The 17,311-nt window shown below is 50.0% G+C and overlaps 1 protein-coding gene and 1 long non-coding RNA gene across 4 annotated transcripts in view; both read left to right on the top strand.

The window, feature by feature from the left end:
• The first annotated feature begins 705 nt into the window (after positions 1 to 705).
• ZIC1 (Zic family member 1) lies at positions 706 to 5,821 on the top strand. Its single transcript, XM_083848708.1, has 3 exons — positions 706 to 3,280; positions 4,455 to 4,618; positions 5,091 to 5,821. The coding sequence occupies exons 1-3, from the start codon at positions 2,305 to 2,307 to the stop codon at positions 5,286 to 5,288; spliced, it is 1,338 nt and encodes a 445-aa protein (XP_083704834.1). The 5' UTR covers positions 706 to 2,304; the 3' UTR covers positions 5,289 to 5,821.
• A 2,318-nt stretch (positions 5,822 to 8,139) lies between these two features.
• LOC310904232 overlaps positions 8,140 to 17,311 on the top strand; it is a 74,100-nt gene continuing 64,928 nt past the window's right edge. For all 3 annotated transcript variants that reach the window (XR_014588129.1, XR_014588130.1, XR_014588131.1), the window contains exon 1: positions 8,140 to 13,637. This is a non-coding gene — a long non-coding RNA (uncharacterized lncRNA). The remainder of the gene's footprint in view (positions 13,638 to 17,311) is intronic.

Here is a 17,311-nt window from a genome sequence, read left to right as displayed (position 1 = left end):
TCCGACTCTTAGCGAGCTTTTTGTGTTTTCGTTACTAGAAAATAATTAGACCTAATTAATATGCAGGCGACCGAATAAATAAATAATTCGCCGGTTTTATATAGGCGCACATACACGTGTGCACATACGTAAGTGTATGTGTACATACGTATGCAAACACATATATTTTAAAGTTTCGTGAGACCTTTTTTTTCGGTGCCGAAGCATCGTTTAAAATATGGTACAAATGTTGCTTAGCTTAATTGATTAAGCCACAAAGGTTTTCTGCTTTTAAATACCATACTTCTACACTTCAACAATCATTTTAATATATAGTCAATGGCTCTTTGTGGCGAGAACAAAAAAGAACTATCCGCAGTTTTTCAATAGACTTTGAGCTGGGGAAAGACAGGTTAATCGAGGGTTGCATCTAGAAAACAACCAAGTGTTGTATGTTTGCACTGAATCCAAGTGTCTACATTTTTCTAACTAAATCAAAGGGAGTGTTATTTCTTTTTCTGCTCACTCATCTGAAGGTAAGTAAATTTTCTCTGGCGATCAAAAGCCTGGTCAGCAACAAAGACACCGCCTGCTTTTTCCACCGTCCTGGTGTGGCAAGTTGAGGAATTTCAATATCTGTGACAAGGGTGACTGATTTGTGAACTAGAAAAGGTTTGAATGTCAGAAAATTTACATTGCTCCTATCGAGGATTTTAAATATATATATTTTTTCAAAATAATTAAAAAAAAGCTATCTGGGACTTTCATGCTGCAGGAAGAGACACAATGTAGGTTTGGGAAATTTACAGTTTTACCTGAATGAAAGAGTCCCCGTAAAAAGAGAGAGCGAGGGAAAGGCAGAGCGAGAGAGAAAGGAGAAAGAAAATAACAAAAAAGAGGCGAAACAACAACAACAAAAGTAGAAAGTTAAGAGTTCTCACCCACCTGCGTTTTGATGGGTGCAGAAAACAAGATTTATTTCAGAAAACTGGTGGAGGGACAGAGTCAGCTACCCAGAGAAATCACGCCTGATGTTTAAAAATCAAATCAAGCGCACCCAGCACCTACTCTCGGAGAGCTGCAGTTTTAAGCAAGAGGAAAACAACAACTTAAAATGGAGCGAGCCACGACAGGGCTCCCCTTTTCAAAGCCTACAAAGTTGCTCAGCGATCTTAAAAATCCTGCCCCGCCACGACATCCCCCTCACCACCACTACCAGGGACAGAGGGACGGGGATGGAGAGGAACCGGGACAACGATGGAAGACTTTTTTTTTTTTTTTTCCTTGCACGTATGCACACAAAAAGATGCGTTGGAAATATTTTCGTGAAAAAAAAAAAGGTTTTTTTTTCCTTAAAAAAAAGTTGCTACTCCTGGAAGCCCTGCTCGTCCCCGGGGCTGTCAGGGCGCTCACAATACCTGCGATTGATGAGGCACAGGGGCCAATGGGCGGCGGGAGGCGGCCGTGCGCGCCCCTCGTTGGCGGGGCCGGGGGGAGTTACGCGGGGAAGGGGGAGCCGGCGGCGGCCAATGAGCGGCCACGTCGCCCCGCACGTCGCCCCGCCCCCGGCTCCCATTCATCAAGGGGGGGGGCCGGTGTCGTCTTTTCAATTCATTTATCTGCAGGAATGATTGCCGCTATCAGTCTCGCGTTCACCGCCCGGCTGAGGAGGTGAAAGTTTCTCCCCAGGAAGATAAACCGCAAAAGACAATATTGTGCATGATTTGCGCCTTTTTTTTTTTTTTTTGCAGAGCGAGAAAAAAAAAAAGGCCAAAAAAAAAATCGGGGAGAGTGTGGGGAAGCTCGAAGAGGAGAGAGAAACAATCTCTCGGCCACTTCGCAACATTCCTATAGCCAAAAAAATCACTGAAGGAAGTTCCTTTTTTGTTTTGCCTTTTTTTTTTTTTTTTTTTTTTTGCTGCCCGCGTTGATCTCTCTCCTTTATTGTTATTTGCAGTCAGTTTATTTTTGAGCCCACCCAACCCTCCCCCCCCATTTAAACCTCCCTGAAAAGTCAAAGCAGAGAGACAGGGAATATTTTTTGGGGCACATTTTTATTATTATTATTTGCGACTGCGAAGATCTCTTCCCCCCTTTTCCACCAGCCTCCGTTTTTTTTTTTTTTTTCCCTTCTTCCCCCCCCCCCCTTTTTTTTCCCTGCGCTGATGCCGAAGGGGGTGTTTTTGATGTGGTTGCTTTGGTGGTGATCGTCGCTGACTTTCCAAACAGGGTGTTTTCGCCGCCGCTGCTGCTGCTGCTGCTTCTCTCCGCGTTGTGTGTGTGCGCGCGTGCTTTTTTTTTGGTTGCTGCATCGACGCTGGGAAGATGCTTCTGGATGCTGGACCGCAGTATCCCGCCATAGGAGTCACTACCTTCGGATCGTCTCGCCACCACTCCACGGCCGATGTCACGGACAGAGAAGTGGGGCTGGGGATCAACCCCTTCGCCGACGGCATGGGCGCTTTCAAAATCAACCCCAGCACCCATGAGCTGGCCTCGGCCGGCCAGACCGCCTTCACCTCGCAGGCTCCCGGCTACGCGGCAGCGGCCCTGGGGCACCACCACCACCCGACCCACGTCAGCTCCTACTCCAGCGCCGCGTTCAACTCCACTCGGGACTTTCTGTTCCGCAACCGCGGCTTCGGGGAGGCGGCGGCCGCCAGTGCCCAGCACAGCCTCTTCGCCTCCGCCGCCGGCAGCTTCGCCGGCCCCCACGGACACAGCGATGCCGCGGGACATATACTTTTCCCCGGGCTTCACGAGCAAGCCGCCAGCCACGCTTCACCCAACGTGGTGAACGGGCAGATGCGCCTGGGCTTCTCCGGAGACATGTACGGCAGACCCGACCAGTACGGCCAGGTCACCAGCCCCCGCTCCGAGCACTATGCCTCGACCCAGCTGCACGGCTACGGCCACATGAACATGAACATGGCAGCCCACCACGGGGCAGGGGCCTTCTTTCGTTACATGAGGCAGCCCATCAAACAGGAACTCATCTGTAAGTGGATTGAGCCCGAGCAATTGTCAAACCCCAAAAAGTCCTGCAACAAAACTTTCAGCACGATGCACGAGCTGGTGACTCATGTCACCGTGGAGCACGTTGGAGGACCCGAGCAGTCCAATCACATATGTTTCTGGGAAGAGTGTCCAAGAGAAGGGAAGCCTTTCAAGGCCAAATACAAACTTGTAAATCACATCAGAGTCCACACAGGTGAAAAACCTTTCCCCTGTCCTTTCCCAGGCTGTGGTAAAGTGTTTGCCAGATCAGAGAATCTCAAAATACACAAAAGAACTCATACAGGTACGGTAACCTTCTCTGTAGCTTTTCTGCCTGCGAGTGGAAGCGCCGAGCGCCGGGGCAGGAGCGGGACGCGGGGCCGGGATGGAGGGGCCAGGGCGCTGCTTTGCTGCGGGTCGGGGCCAGGGACGCTCCGGGGCCACCCTGGGTTTTTCCCGGAGCGGCAGGCTCGGAGCTCCGCCGCGAAGCAAGCTCGGTCACAGCCGCGCCGGCAGCAACAACAAAAACCGATTATCCCTGACGAGGCGGAGGGGGAGAAAGGCGATTTGCTGCCGGGATCGGGATGGCAGGGGGGAAAAAAATCGCAGCGACATGTCCTGGTAAATTTATAGGTTTTAATTAATAGTTCTTCGGCGGTTTGGACCGCGGCGCGAAGAGAAATCGTGCAAAAATATTCCAGGCAGCTCATCCGTCTCCCCTCTGCGATCCGGGGGGCTGGTAAATATTTAATTCCGAGGAGCGATTGGAAATGCACCGAGGCCGGCGCCGTAGCGTGGCATTGTTGTGCGGGAGGCGGGCGGCGGGATCCCGGCGAACTTTACCCAGCCGCGGGAGGTGGCGACGCTGCCCCCGGCTCGCAGAGCCCCGCTCCCCCAGCTCCCACCCCCGAGCGCCGAAAGCCAGCATCGCTTTCCCGAGTGGGTTCGCCGAGGGTTTGTGGAGCTGCCCTCGCATTGTATTCCCCGGCCCGATAATTTTCGAGATTGCGAGAAAATACGAGGGAGGGGGCTGGGGTGGGTGGGAGCGTAAAATATCACGAGAATGGGCTATAAAAACGGAAACTAGGCGCTGAGGATGGTGTGGAAATGCCAGCACGCCTGCTCTGCGAGCCTTTCAAGGAGGGAGACGTGCCCGGGGCTTGGAGCTGCGAATGAAACTCGCCCCTGCAGCCAGAGAGAGAGAGAGGAAAAGTTGTTTGCACTCCCTTCGCCCCCCCAGGCCCCCCGCCCCTGCGGAAAGGGTGCTGAGAGGGGTCAGGAGCGCGGATGGGACAGGGAAGAGAGGAAGGATTTTGAGCTCCGAGCCTCGTTGAACTTAGAAAGTTGCAAGTGTTTGAAATGGAGCCCTGGGCTCCCGTCCGGCGGGGCGATGGGGACAATGAGGGAGCCGGCCGGCCCTGCTTAATCAGATCCGTTTTCCACCCCCCCCCCCCCCCCCCCGCTTCCCTCTGCAATAGGTGAAAAACCATTTAAGTGTGAATTTGAGGGCTGTGACAGGCGCTTTGCAAACAGCAGCGACCGCAAAAAGCACATGCATGTGCACACTTCCGACAAGCCCTATCTCTGCAAAATGTGTGACAAGTCCTACACGCACCCCAGCTCCCTCAGAAAGCACATGAAGGTAAATGGAGGGAGGGCGCTGCATGGAAACTTGGGGGGCTCTGGCCCCGCGAGGGCTCGGACCCCTCTTCGGGCCCGGCCGGGGCGGAGGGCAGCGGGCACGGCCGCCGGGGGCACCGGGAGCTGCCGGGCCCTGGGGGAACAGAGCGGCCCCGGAGCCCGGCCGGCGGCGGCGGGGGACCCGGTCTGGAGCCTCCCCCGGTAGCTCAGGGCCAGGCCGGGCCTTGTAACCCCAGCCCTTGGGGCAGCGCCTTTCGTGGGGAGGGAGGGGGTCGATGCGCGAAGCCCCCCCGAGTGCTGCCCGTGAAGCCGGGGAGAGGCCACGGGGAGCCCCCGAGGGGTGCCCGGGCCCCGGGAGCCCGTGCTGGGCTCGGAGCCACCTCCGCCGGGGACTCCGGCAGCCTCTGCTCCTGATTTTCTGCCTGATTTGTTTTTATTTTTATTTTTATTTTATTTTATTTTTCCTCTTGCAGGTCCATGAATCATCCTCGCAGGGGTCTCAGCCTTCTCCCGCCGCCAGCTCAGGCTACGAGTCCTCCACCCCTCCAACCATCGTGTCGCCATCCACAGAAAACCAGACCACCAGCTCCTTATCCCCTTCCTCGTCCGCAGTCCACCACACGTCCAGCCACAGCACGCTTACATCAAATTTTAACGAATGGTACGTTTAAAACGCTAAAGCGAAACAATAAGAAAACCCAAACCGAAACAAAACAAAAAAAAAGCCCCAAGCGAGCAAACCAGTACTCTATTTAAAAGACTCCAAAAATAACGAACACTTTGAAATCAGATTAAAAAAAAAAAAAAGGCAAACAAAAACAAAATGCTGCCAGTAGACCCAGGACTGAGTAAAATGAATACTCATTTTTTTTGTTTGTTTGTTTTTCTTCCTTTCTTTTTTTATTGTCTTATTTTTTATTTTTTTTTTTTCCACTTTCGGACTGTTCCGCTCTGCTCTGAGGCTTGGTAGGCGAAAGGGGTTAGTAGAATGCCTAAAGAAGACAAGGTTACCAGGGCAAATGCCAACCGTGTAGGGCTTTACTGGAAACCACTGATTAGAGCTCTCCAACTGCATGTCTGCTCGGGCAGCGGCCTTCCCCGTCCCCTTGTATATACAGAATTATTAGCTTCGGGAAAAAAAAAAAAAAAAGAAAAAAAAAGAAAAAAAAAGAAAAGGAAACAAAACCCATAAAAAAAAAGAAAACAGAAATGTACTGTTTGATTTTGTACATAGTTATATCGCCAGTTGACTACGGGGATGTGTGGAGTTGTGGTCTTTGCATATATGTGGGGGGAGGGGAGGGGCGGGCGGGCGGGAGCGGCGGCGGGTGGGGCGGAGGTGGGGGGGCCGAGGGAAGAGGTAGAAATTCAACTATTTGTACTGAATGGCAAGAATGTTCTAGTAAATGTGTACCAAAATGTGAATTACTTTGTATTATTACAGTCTAAACGTCGATCTAACAGAATATTATTGGTATTAATGTGCTTTTTTGTATAAAGTGCAACATTTCGTCCCAAAGTCCAGTCTAAGTAGTGCAGTAAAATGTTGTTACACGTCCTGTCAAGAAATTCGTATAGTGAAAGCCTGGATCTGCGTGTCAAACTGTTACATTTGTTTATGTAAAGTGATATTAAAAAAAAAAAAAGATATAAACTATATCTGTCCATTGCTTTTGGCAAATACAAGAACATAATGTATATAAATCCTAATTTCCATATTTATCCGCATGTAAAGGTCCGGTTATACATGTTACAAGATATTCAATATTTATGGCTAGAAGAATTGGTATGTAAAATTTAGTTTACAGAACTGTTTGGTAACATTTCATACCTTATTAAAGATTCTTAAATCCCATGATTTGTGGTAGGAATTCTTATTCGCTCAGTCAACCTGCTGCAACTCCAACTAGCTTTAGGATATTAGAATAAAACTGTCCCAGTTTTTCACTGCTTTCCATTATGTTATCACTAAAGCAGCGAAGGTGATATAAATGTGATAAATGAAAGGATCCCTGCTGGTATTACTATAGTGTGTAATTAGTATTTATATCAAAATTTATGAAACAAATTTTCGGCCGCAGTATAATTTAAATGACCTTTGCAGACATAGAATAACAACCATAAAAATAACAGAAATAGATTGCATATGCTACATAAATATTAATGTGGGGAATTGTTACACGAGAAGTGCTTCACTCCACCCCAGCACTGCCCATGAATCTGCATAGATCGGGTCTCTAAATTAAATTAATTCGGCTAACATATATTAGGAGATTTAAAACAGAGGAGATTTTGGTTGCTATTTTAATTTAAAGCACTTATGACCATAACTAATTCTCAGGCAGTGGATTCATGACTTTCCTTGGGCCCTTTACTCCAAGAAGTACAGCACTGTTTCATGAAGGCCGTTGTTGTTGTTGGGTATATTTTTTTCTTTTCCTTTTCTTTTTAGTCTTTTTTCTTTCTTTCTTTTTGCTGATATTCCTTAAAACGTGATGTTAATTTAAATCAATTACTTCTTATGTTATGTTATTATTACTATAATTTTGCCAGTGTTAATAGCTTTCTAAAAAATAAATCTAGGGGATAAGAATTATTTTATGTAATTTGATTATCTTTCTATCTCTTTTATTTATTTCTCATTTACTTAAGAAATTCGTTCCATTGGCTGGCGTTGATACAGTAAATTTGTAAATGAGAAGACAATATAAAAAATCTAAATTACTTGTGCTTAATGACTGTAGCAGAACGCCTTTTCTCTAAATCAGATTGTCTTTCTTGCAGTTTAGTTTGATAGATTTGCAAGCTGTACTGCTTCCACTAACTTAGCTACGGTTGTTGGAACTGTTGGGCTTTGTTCCTGGTTGTAGCTTGCATGATCGCCCCATTAAGCAGACAACATATCAACAGACAACACAAATCATGAGGTTGGCTAAAGCTGTGAGTGCTTGTGATATGTCATAGAGTGAATTGCACGAACTGACCTTCCAGTAGACCAAGATGACACTTTAACAGCTTCTTTAAAGAAATATTATGTGTACAGTGAGTCAATAGGCATATTAACCGCTAGTGGGGGGGAGGGGGCGGCGGAGGAAGCGGGGCTGTGTTCATATTCATGCAGCCGCTTCCTAGCTCTGTCTGTAAACCAGCCAGAGCGTAGCCCGGCTGTCTTACGGCAAAACCATACAAGTATTTTGCTTTGTCCGGAAAATTTTCGGCCGTCCCTTGGCGATTTTTCGCCCCCCCAAAGCCCCCCTCTGCCGCCCCCCCCCCCCAAAAAAAAAAACAAAAAACGTTTGTGCTGCTGGGACGAGCCCCTCTGCTGTCCCCTCGGCATCGCCGTCTGCTCTCTGCAGCACCCGGGGGAAGGCTTCGGTTTAACTTTACTTTCTGCAAAATGTTATTATTATAAGCCCAATATCAGTTTTCAATGAAAAGAGCGCCACCTTGCAGGGTTTGGCGAGATAGGAAAAGTTCGAGACCGGTGGGACCTAGGCAGAAAGTGCTGGTGCTTGAGGAAATGTAAGCCAGTGGGTAAAAAAAGGCAGGAAAAATTGTCTAACGCGCCGAAAACGTTGCTCTCTGCAAAGCTCTCGGGTAAAATGTCCCGCCTGCGAGACCAGGCAGGAGTTTTTGAAAAATAACCTGAGTTTTGCTAGAAAATAAAAAAAAAAATCTTAGAGATAGTGATAGCCATCCCACTGTAAAATAAACCAGGAGAGACGTGGTGTGGGCGATGTATTTTAAAGATGCGTATTGCAAGTTTCTTTGAACTTGTGTAGGGTCCCTAGTGGTCGCTTAGCACAGATCTGTACTTGTGTGTATCTGAGCACTTGGGTAATGAGCATTCTTTTAAACTTTTGGTCTGAGGTTTGCTTGAGCGTCCTACAGCATGAAGGAGCCTTTTACTGTTGTTGCTGCTGCTGGTGTTGTTTTATATGTGGGGGGGACGGTCGGAGGGGGCAATGCTGGTTGATCGCCGTCCCATATATGTTCTGAATTAGCGAGGATCGCTGAGGCTGCAGTTGCTGATGCAGAATTCGAGTCCACGCCATGCTTGTGCTGTGCTCTTGACTCTGGAGAGGGGAGCAGTGCTTTGAAATCCCCGGCAGAGAGAGGGGTATTTTGCAGGCAGAAAGGTTGCGAGGCGACTGGTGGCTGTTTCTGCGCTGTTTTGCTCGCCAGAGCCAACTTTCCTCCAGCAGCTCGCCCTGTGCGGATTTCCTCGCGAAGGCTTGCGGGGAGAAACACGACCCCCAGCTCTCCAGCCTCGACGGGCTTCGTTATTTCCTTTCTGCCTTTAAAGCCTGGCTCTTGAGATGATGTCGGGGTGCTCTCCTCCTCCGTGGCCCGGTGGCTTTGGAGGCAAGAGGGCTGTCCCCGCGGCAGGCCGTGCCGGCAGCCGGCCCCGCTCCGCGCAGCCTCTCCACCGAGGCCCGACGTGTGGAGGCTCCCGGCGCCGAGGGAAGCTCCCGGAGCGAGGCAGGGCAGTGCAGCAGGGCTCCCGGGAGGGAGCAGGAGGTGCGTTTTTGCGGTGCGTTGGGTGTGTTTGCCTCGTCCCCGCTCGGGTGAGGTGCCCGAGGGGCGCGCACGGCAGCCCCTGGCCGTGCTTGTGCCGTTCGCCCGCCGAAAGTTAAATATAAAACAAGGATCGGATGCTTCCATTTCCCCCCCGAAAGAGTCGCCTTTCAGGTCGCTTTAATGGCTTGTGAATGATCGCTTGAATTTTTTAAAAGGCGAGCCCGGCATTCATGAGACAATGTTAGCTTCTTTAAAGCAGACGCTGTGTGAAATGGGGACGCACGCTCCGCGCTGGACTCCACTGCTTATCTCCCTTTATTTATTATTATTTTTAAAGCTGTAAGTAAGTGGCAGCCCCTGGACTGCCGCACGAAACGCTGAGACTTTTTATTTACTGCTCTCCTGGCAGCACTGCTAAACGGCCTCGACTTTGTAAGTTTCCCCACGTCCAGGGCTCTTGCTCCTTCGGGAGCAAGAGGTGCAAACGCGAGTACGGCCGCGGCCCAGGGCCGCCTGGAGCGCAGGGAGCCCGGAGCGCGCCCTGCTCGGCTGCAGCCCCGGCGCGGAGCCCACTTTCTGCAGGCAGGAGGGGGCCGAAAGACCCCCCTCCGGATCATGCTGCTGGTACGAGGCAGAGTATTTCGAGTGACCTGCTGACTGGAGGAGTCGGTGTGCGTTTTACCGCTAGAGCTCTGACGGAAAAAATGATTTTGCGAGCGCTCTCCCCACGGACGGGGGCACTCTGTTTTATTGGACGTGTTACGTGGCACGGTTACAAAACGTCCATGTGCGTGTGCACACACGGGCACCCCGCTCACACCCGCACCGCGGCTCTGCACCCGCGCACACGTGCGCGCTGAGCACCTCCATATCAGCCAGCGGTCCCCGCGGCGTGGCGCCCCGAGCGCGGCGTTTCTGTGGGAAACCCTTGCGATTTCGTCCAAACGGGGCCATTCTCCCCTGAGAGGGGGGTTGCTGCCGGCGAGAGGCCGGGCGGCACCGGGAGGCCCGGCCCGAGGAGCGGGAGACAGAGGGCAGCCCGCAGCGCGGCCCCGCAGCATCCAGCTCCGCGGCACGGCGCAGCCCGCAGCCAGGCGCACGGTGCGGGCACGACCCACGGGTGATGCACGGTTTACTGTGGGCACAACCCACGAGCGATGCACAGTCTGCTGTTGGCACGACCCACGGGACACGCGGGCAGTGCTGCAGATGCACACCCGCTCCCCGGGACCACCGTTCGCGGTCCTGTTTGGATTACAAATATACCCCAAGGAATAGGCACCGCTGGCCACCTCTCTGCATTTGTACCGAGGGAAACGGTGATGTTTCTAGAAAGACACGGGTTCGTGTGTTTACGCGGAGGTGTAGTTTTGAAGGCTTTAAGGGAAGGCTCTATTATTTCAGGCGAACGTCTACGTGTAATGGATCGCGTTCCTAACAAAATGGGCATATTCTCCAAACCAATCCGGGGAGATTAATAATAGAGATTCTTATTTTGAGCTAGGCGCAGGGTAGATTTCTTCCACTTGCTGGGCGTATTAAGGTGGGTTCAGCACAACCAGGCGGCGTTTTAGGGTTCATTGTATCTTAAATATAGCCAAGGTTTTGATTTTATACCAAAATATTTTTTTCGCTGCTAACCTCTATGGGTCAGGTTTGGTTCATCTTCGATAACAAGAAACACGATCCTGTGAAGCGAAGGGGCTATTTTTATCATGCAGCTGGAAGCTGTCATCAATTCGTAACATTTATTTCGGCTTTAGAACGATAGTATAAAATAGCATGAAGTTTCCAGATGACGCCCGTAATGCAGACAGGATTTTTCAAGTATAATAAATCAAATTAATTACCTTTTAGATATATACGATCATACTACCTCTCTATGAAATTGCTATTAAAAAATGCGCTGTGTGTGCATGTGTGATTGTGCATGTGTTTACATCTTGGGACCCAAACACAGCATTAGCTGTCTGGGGTAGCTGGAGCCAGGCAGAGCACACGAGCAGCGGTGCTCACTCAAGCCCATGTCCACTCTTGCCTGTTCGCCACCCGTGGGCAGGGCTTTCCTCAGCGAAATCGGAAAGTTGGCTGTTGGCCGGGGTCAGAACTTTCAGATATTTTCCTATCATTCTCCCTTCCCAAATCCCATGAAGAACATAGCAGAAGGCTGAAGAACAAAAAATAATAATTATATATATATAAAAAAGGACATCAGCCAGACACCCCCTCCCCAAAGTGCCCGGACACGTGTTTTAGGCTGCCCCTTTCGGAGGGGTCCCGGGGGCAGAGGCCGGCTTCAGGGCTGCGGGGCCGGGGCCGGTTCCTAGAAATCGCGGCCGTGCGCGGGGTCTGTGCGTGTGCGCGCACTGGCGGGGTGTGCGCGCACCCCGGCGGCAAGCCCGGCGGCGCATGCGCGGCCCCGCGGCCGGGCTCCACGTGCTGTTGAATATTTATGACCCTCCCCACCGCCCCCCTGCCCGCGGAAGGTAACCGCGCCCGCACAAGGGAGCGGAGCCGCCGCGCTGCTCATCCCGGCCCGGCTGGAGCTGCTCCTGCCCTGCTTTCTCCTCCACCTGCCCTCACTGGGGTGCCCAGGAAGGTGCTCGCCCCGTCTTTCCCCTCCCTGGCACGCAGGGCAAGGGCGACCCCCGTAATTTGAGGGACACTTTAGGAGACCACCGGCCCTCCCGGCAGCTCTGCGCTCCGGTGGCCGCGGGCCGAGCTGCTGCCTTCCGTGGGCTTGCGTGGGAAACCCTAAGTGGCGCGTTTGCCAGAAAAGTAGGGGCTCGTGGGAAGGGAGAGAGGTTATTGTGATGGATTCCTTTCTGCCTCTCTCCTCTTGGTAACATCTCATTATCCCGTCCGGCCCATCGTATTTTATTGCTGATATATTGACATTACATGATAGATCCGAGTAACAAACACACAGGCTTGGCGTTTATTCCGTTTGCAGGCTGCGGGATTTTTTAAACAAATAGTAATAATTCCCAGCACTCATTGTTCGGCGGCACAAAGTGATTGTAAAGCCATTTGTAAAGTGGCGAAATTACATCCCGTGTTATCAGAAATATGCTTCTCAGTCTTGCTAACGAGGTGGGTTTTGCTTTGCCCCCCAGAGCCGGGCGCAGCATGCAGGACAGAGCCGGGAGCTCCCTCCCGGGCGCACCTGGGCACGGCCGCGGCCGTGCAGCCCGAGCCGGCACCTCGCAAGTTCCCGGCGGGGCCCTGCCGGGTGGCTGGCAATCGCCCGGCGACAATTGCCTGTCGGCTGTCTCTCGCTCCTGCTCCCCCTCCGCCCCAGCCCACCCTCTCCATCGCCCCCTCGTTCCTCCTCGCCCAGCGCCGCCTGGAGCTGCGCGCCCGGCGGTGGGTGCCCGGCGAGCGTCTCGGAGCAACACCTGGAGCGCCTCTGCCCCCCTGCCCGCCGGCCGAGGCTCGCCGCTCGCCCCAGCCAACTACAAGAGGCGACAAGAAAGCCGATGTCCATCATGTCGCCTGCTCATTTCAAAGAGGGCGCTTCCTAACCTCAGTTCCCCAAGTGGAAGCTTGCTTCGGGCTCGCGCTGTGGGCACCGCTTACTCCAACCTTTACACAGATGCGTGTGAACGCATAGAGACACGATTTGTGTTTTTTTTTTTTTTTCTTCCAACCAACAACCAAGCTTTTTTCTTTCTTCCATTTTCTCCCCCTTGGCCAAAGGGGAAGCTCCCCGGTATCTGCAGGGGCCGCGGAGGGCGTTCAGGGGGACAGTGGCGCACACCTGAGCCACATGGGAACCCTCTCCATCCTTTAACTCCTCAGAAAACTGTTGATCTCCTCGAAGTGCCAGGCTGAACCTCTGCACTCAGTGCTCATGGCTGCGACGCTCCCTCCCCACCCCCCCGTCCCTTTTCCCGAATTCGTCCCGATTTTGTATTTCCAGAGCTCCCCAGGTACCCCCGGGGCTCGGGCGGGTACAGGGATGCTGTCGGGACAGGACGGGAGCGTTTGGTGCCGAGGCAGGGGAGGAGGCAGCCCTGGCACTTTTTAGCCAACTGAACCAAGATGGGCTCTATTACCATTATTATTATTATTATTATTATTATTATTATCCAAATTAAATTTATCCCGTTGTAACTTCCAAAGCGCCAGTGAATTTACCTTAAACCTGCTTTCTGTCCTAGCCAATGGTGGCAGGGGCCGGCTAGACTATCCCTCTGGAGCATTAACCCTTGTCACTAGCTGGAGTGAGTGAGAAGCTGAGGTTTGGCCCCGAGGAGCTGTGTGCATAGATCTGGCACAGCTTTGCTCCCTTAACGCCTGGATCTTTGTTTTGGTGGCGACCAGGGAGAGCAGGGAGCGCTGTGCTCGCATTTCCCTCTGGCTTAAACACACACACACACACACACGCACGCACACACAAATCCCCTTTCCAACTTTCTGCCTTTTGCGCTTCCCTTCCAGTTTTTCACTTCTCAGACCTACTGGCAGCATTTGCCGAGATCTAGATCCCCGCCGTGGTAAGTGTTGCTTTTCTCCGTTGCACAACTCGCTCAGCTCTCGGCTCGCTGTCGCAGGGATGGGTGTAGAAGCTGTATTTGTTTGGAACAGAATTGCCCAACCCCAGTGGTTTCACGTCAAGCAGCACGGAGTAAAACTATTGTCGTGTATTAACTCTGAATGGGAGCAAACAGACCAAATAATCATTGCTGGCTCAGACAGTAGCATGGCACGAAAGTCATTCTTTTTAAGTTCGCAAAGCAACTTTTGTTGTTGTTGTTGTTGATGTTTTTTGATTGTTGTTGGGAGAATGAACCTGTGTTTTGGGTCTGATCTTTATATTTACATTACACACCAGACCATAACAAACTATACAGAGAATGCAGCTGCCATATGTGTTTTGTGAACATACAATTATGATTGGGGGTTCATGCATTCAACGTAAGTGTTGCAAGCACACTGATACCACTCCGCGAGGTTTGTGCAATACCTGAAAACTCACTCCATCTTTGGGGGGAGGGGTTGGAGAGACGTTGTATTTTCAGAACCTCTATATTAAAAAAAAAAAAAAAATCAACTACAGTGAATGCCTCCTGGACATTTATTTTTAATGTACAGTCTGCAGCTCTGACTGGATCAAATTCGCGATTATTCAGATGAGGTTGAATTTGAATAACTTGATGGTTTCTCTTCCCCGCCCTCCCCCATCACCCTCCCCCTCCTTTTTTTTTTTTTTTAATTAAGAAAATGAAGAGGACCGCAGAGTCCGGCTGACCTTTGGCTGACATAATTTAGCAGAAGACCTCTCGCAAAAGAGGACCGGATCCATTAGCCCCTCTAGTTCTCCGGGCGAACCGAGACTCGGCGGCCGGCTCCCTCCGCAAGGAGCCGGCCGGGGGCTGCCCCGCAGCCGGGGCGGCGGCGAGAGGCCGCCAGAGGGGCTCGGGGGCGGGGGGGCACCTCCAAGTTCAGGGCTCGCCCCCGAGAACGCGGCCCGACGGCCGTTCCCCGAAGCCCCACACCCGGCATCCCCGCACCGCGCAAGGGGCCGCGGGAGCGCAGGGGTGGCGGGGCCGGAGCTGCGCGGCCGCGGGGAGAGGGGAGGCGGGGGCGCTCCGCGGCTCCTCCGCCCGCGCGGGTCCGGGAGCGGGGCTCGGCTCCGCGGGCCCCCGGGATGCCGGGGCAGGGAGCTTGGCGGGATTGGTGGCGTGAAGCTGGGCAGGACGTTACTCACATGACAAGGCATGGTAAACTCTGGAGAGGGCTTGATCCCCAGAAGTTGCTGTCCAAAAAAAAAAAAAAAAAAGAAAAGAAAAAGAAAAAAAAAGAAAAGAAGGAAACCGCGTTCCGGGTTTTAACCGATCATTTGTTGAGCATCTGCGGACACTGTTGCTCTGCTCATGCAGACTTGCCAGGGGATTGCTGTTTTAGAGACAACGGAGCGTTTTCCAAGTGCAGCCTAAAGTCCTTTTTTCCCCGCTGGAAGAGGTGAGAGCCATTCCCTCCCTGCAGCGGGGGCGGAAAGGGGAAGGGGCACGGCGGAGGGGCCGATCCCGAGCTGCTTGGGCAAAACTTCCCCCTGAAGCAGGAGCGAGTTCAAGCCGACAGTAATCTCCCCCTCTAATGAGTCGCCTCTGCTAATAAATGATGCATCTGCTCAGGTTCCTCAGCGGTCTGCAGCTGAGTCCGAGAGAGTCCGATCCTTTATTTGAAGATGTGTTTTAATAAAACTGCCGTAACGCTGGCGTCTTATTAGGAGCTTATTGTTTCTAAATTAATACTTAATCTATGAAAAATGTGCATCCTACCAAACTAGATTCACCTCCTTGCACCCCTTTCTTCATTTACATGCATTTTACAACTAAGAACCTAGCTCGACATTTCCCTGAATCATCAGACCATTAATTTGCTGGGGAGCTAGCTGTTTCACCCAGATGGATATAATTCTGAACAAACGAAGAAGAAATGCAAAAGCATATGCTTTTCTGTCATTTTCCTGCCCCCCACCCCCCCTTTTTTTTCCTCCTCAGTTGGTCTGTGTTGAGCAATGCTTTCAGAATCTTCCATTATCTAAAAGAGAGGCTAGAGGGCAGGGACTTTGGGTTCCTTTTTATACTGAAACTTTCTAAACTTAGAGCAGGGTTGAACATGTCCTCAAATCTTCACCTTCCAGGAGCAAATGAATGATGTGCCAGACACTTCGCTTCTATCCAAAAAATATAAACTGAATGCTGTAAGCTTCCAAATTCCTTCTCGGGCCCATTTTTTTTTGGTGAATATTTTACAGTCAGAATGTAAAATGGTCACCTCAGAAGCTGATAAAAAGCCCACATAGACCCTGCTTTATATTTCTTCCTCCATTTTATTTCTAGTAGATTTTACTAAAAATTCACAGAAATAAATACATAAATAAATAAAGGAACAGCTACCCTGATAAGATACCTTAGCAGGTTGCAGGCCAAGAGAGATCAACAAGCTTGAATGTTAGAAATAAACTTGGACTAGACGTAATATTTCTGAAACAACATTTTTTTTTCCTGCAAATACATATTATTTTCCATTTAAAATTTCACCTTTCTTTGATGCTTGAATTGTGAAGATTTACACCGAAGTCAGCATGAAACATTGTAATGGAGGGTGGTTACAGTGAAATTTTAGGTTTTAAAGTATTGTACATCAGAAAAAATATCTGAACAGAGCAAGTGTAGTTTTTGCTTATTATCTAAAAGAAATATCATCTAGAAAATACTCGGAAAATATTCACCTGGTAGGTAATGCAAGTGCCAAATAGAAACACATTTCCATCAACTCTGCAATATAAACCAGGAAACACAGCAAATATCATGTTATTGATAAATCAGTAATTTGTAAATGCCGTGTCACAACACTTAAGATATTTTTTCATATTTATAAATATGTCTGTTTAATTATTCCAGTTTGCCTTGTGACTTTTTGTTTTACTGGAAGCTGTTGACCCCTTCAACTCTTTATTACTGGCATGTTTGGTTTAAGAAGTGGATTTACAACGCAATTACATAGCTAATGCAAGTGTCTCTGTTTGAATCAAAATCATTATCTTTCATGCAGGTGAGTGAAGCAGGTTATTTGCTTTTGGCAATTTTAGTATCAGTCAGATTTTTTGATCCAAGTAAATTCAGTTATTTATTTTTATTTACCATTACCACTTGCAGTAGGACTTTCACTGAAGTGAATATCCCTAACACGATCACTTAGAATTACCTGATTAGTTTGTTTAAGATGCTTGGGATATTTTTAAAAACTAAAAGGAAAATGTTTTTCTATGCTGATTAGTTTTCTGCTGTGGTATTTGTAGGAGTTGCTTAGTCTGTATGTTTGATCAATATACAAAATGGTTCATGCATCCCCAAATATTTTTTATCATATAGCAAATTGTTAAATGTTCCTCTAAGAAGCAGGGGAGAGAGGCTACCAGGAGGTGTAACTACATTAAGCTGGTGAGACACAGGAGATCTGGAATAAGGGACTGAACCAAAACACACTGAAATCAATGGGAGAGTCCTGACGAATTGGAACAGGCTTCAGGCTCGGTATAAACGACTGTACAGGTACAGCATTTTTCATCTCTTTCCAGTTTTGCTTTGGTTTCCTGCACATTATTAGCAGGTAATATTCTTGATCTGGCTTAAAATTTATTGATTCATCTCTCGGGTAA

The sequence above is a fragment of the Anser anser genome (genome assembly GCF_964211835.1).
Source record: "Anser anser genome assembly, chromosome: 9".
Lineage (NCBI taxonomy): Eukaryota > Metazoa > Chordata > Aves > Anseriformes > Anatidae > Anser > Anser anser.
This window is presented reverse-complemented; position numbering and strand designations above follow the sequence as displayed.

Excerpts from the sequence above, each read along its gene's own strand:
- ZIC1 (XM_083848708.1), top strand. The coding sequence starts at position 2,305 with ATGCTTCTGGATGCTGGACCGCAGTATCCCGCCATAGGAGTCACTACC. Across the intron at positions 3,281-4,454 it reads ACACAAAAGAACTCATACAG|GTGAAAAACCATTTAAGTGT; the intron begins GTACGGTAACCT and ends CCTCTGCAATAG. Across the intron at positions 4,619-5,090 it reads CCCTCAGAAAGCACATGAAG|GTCCATGAATCATCCTCGCA; the intron begins GTAAATGGAGGG and ends TTCCTCTTGCAG.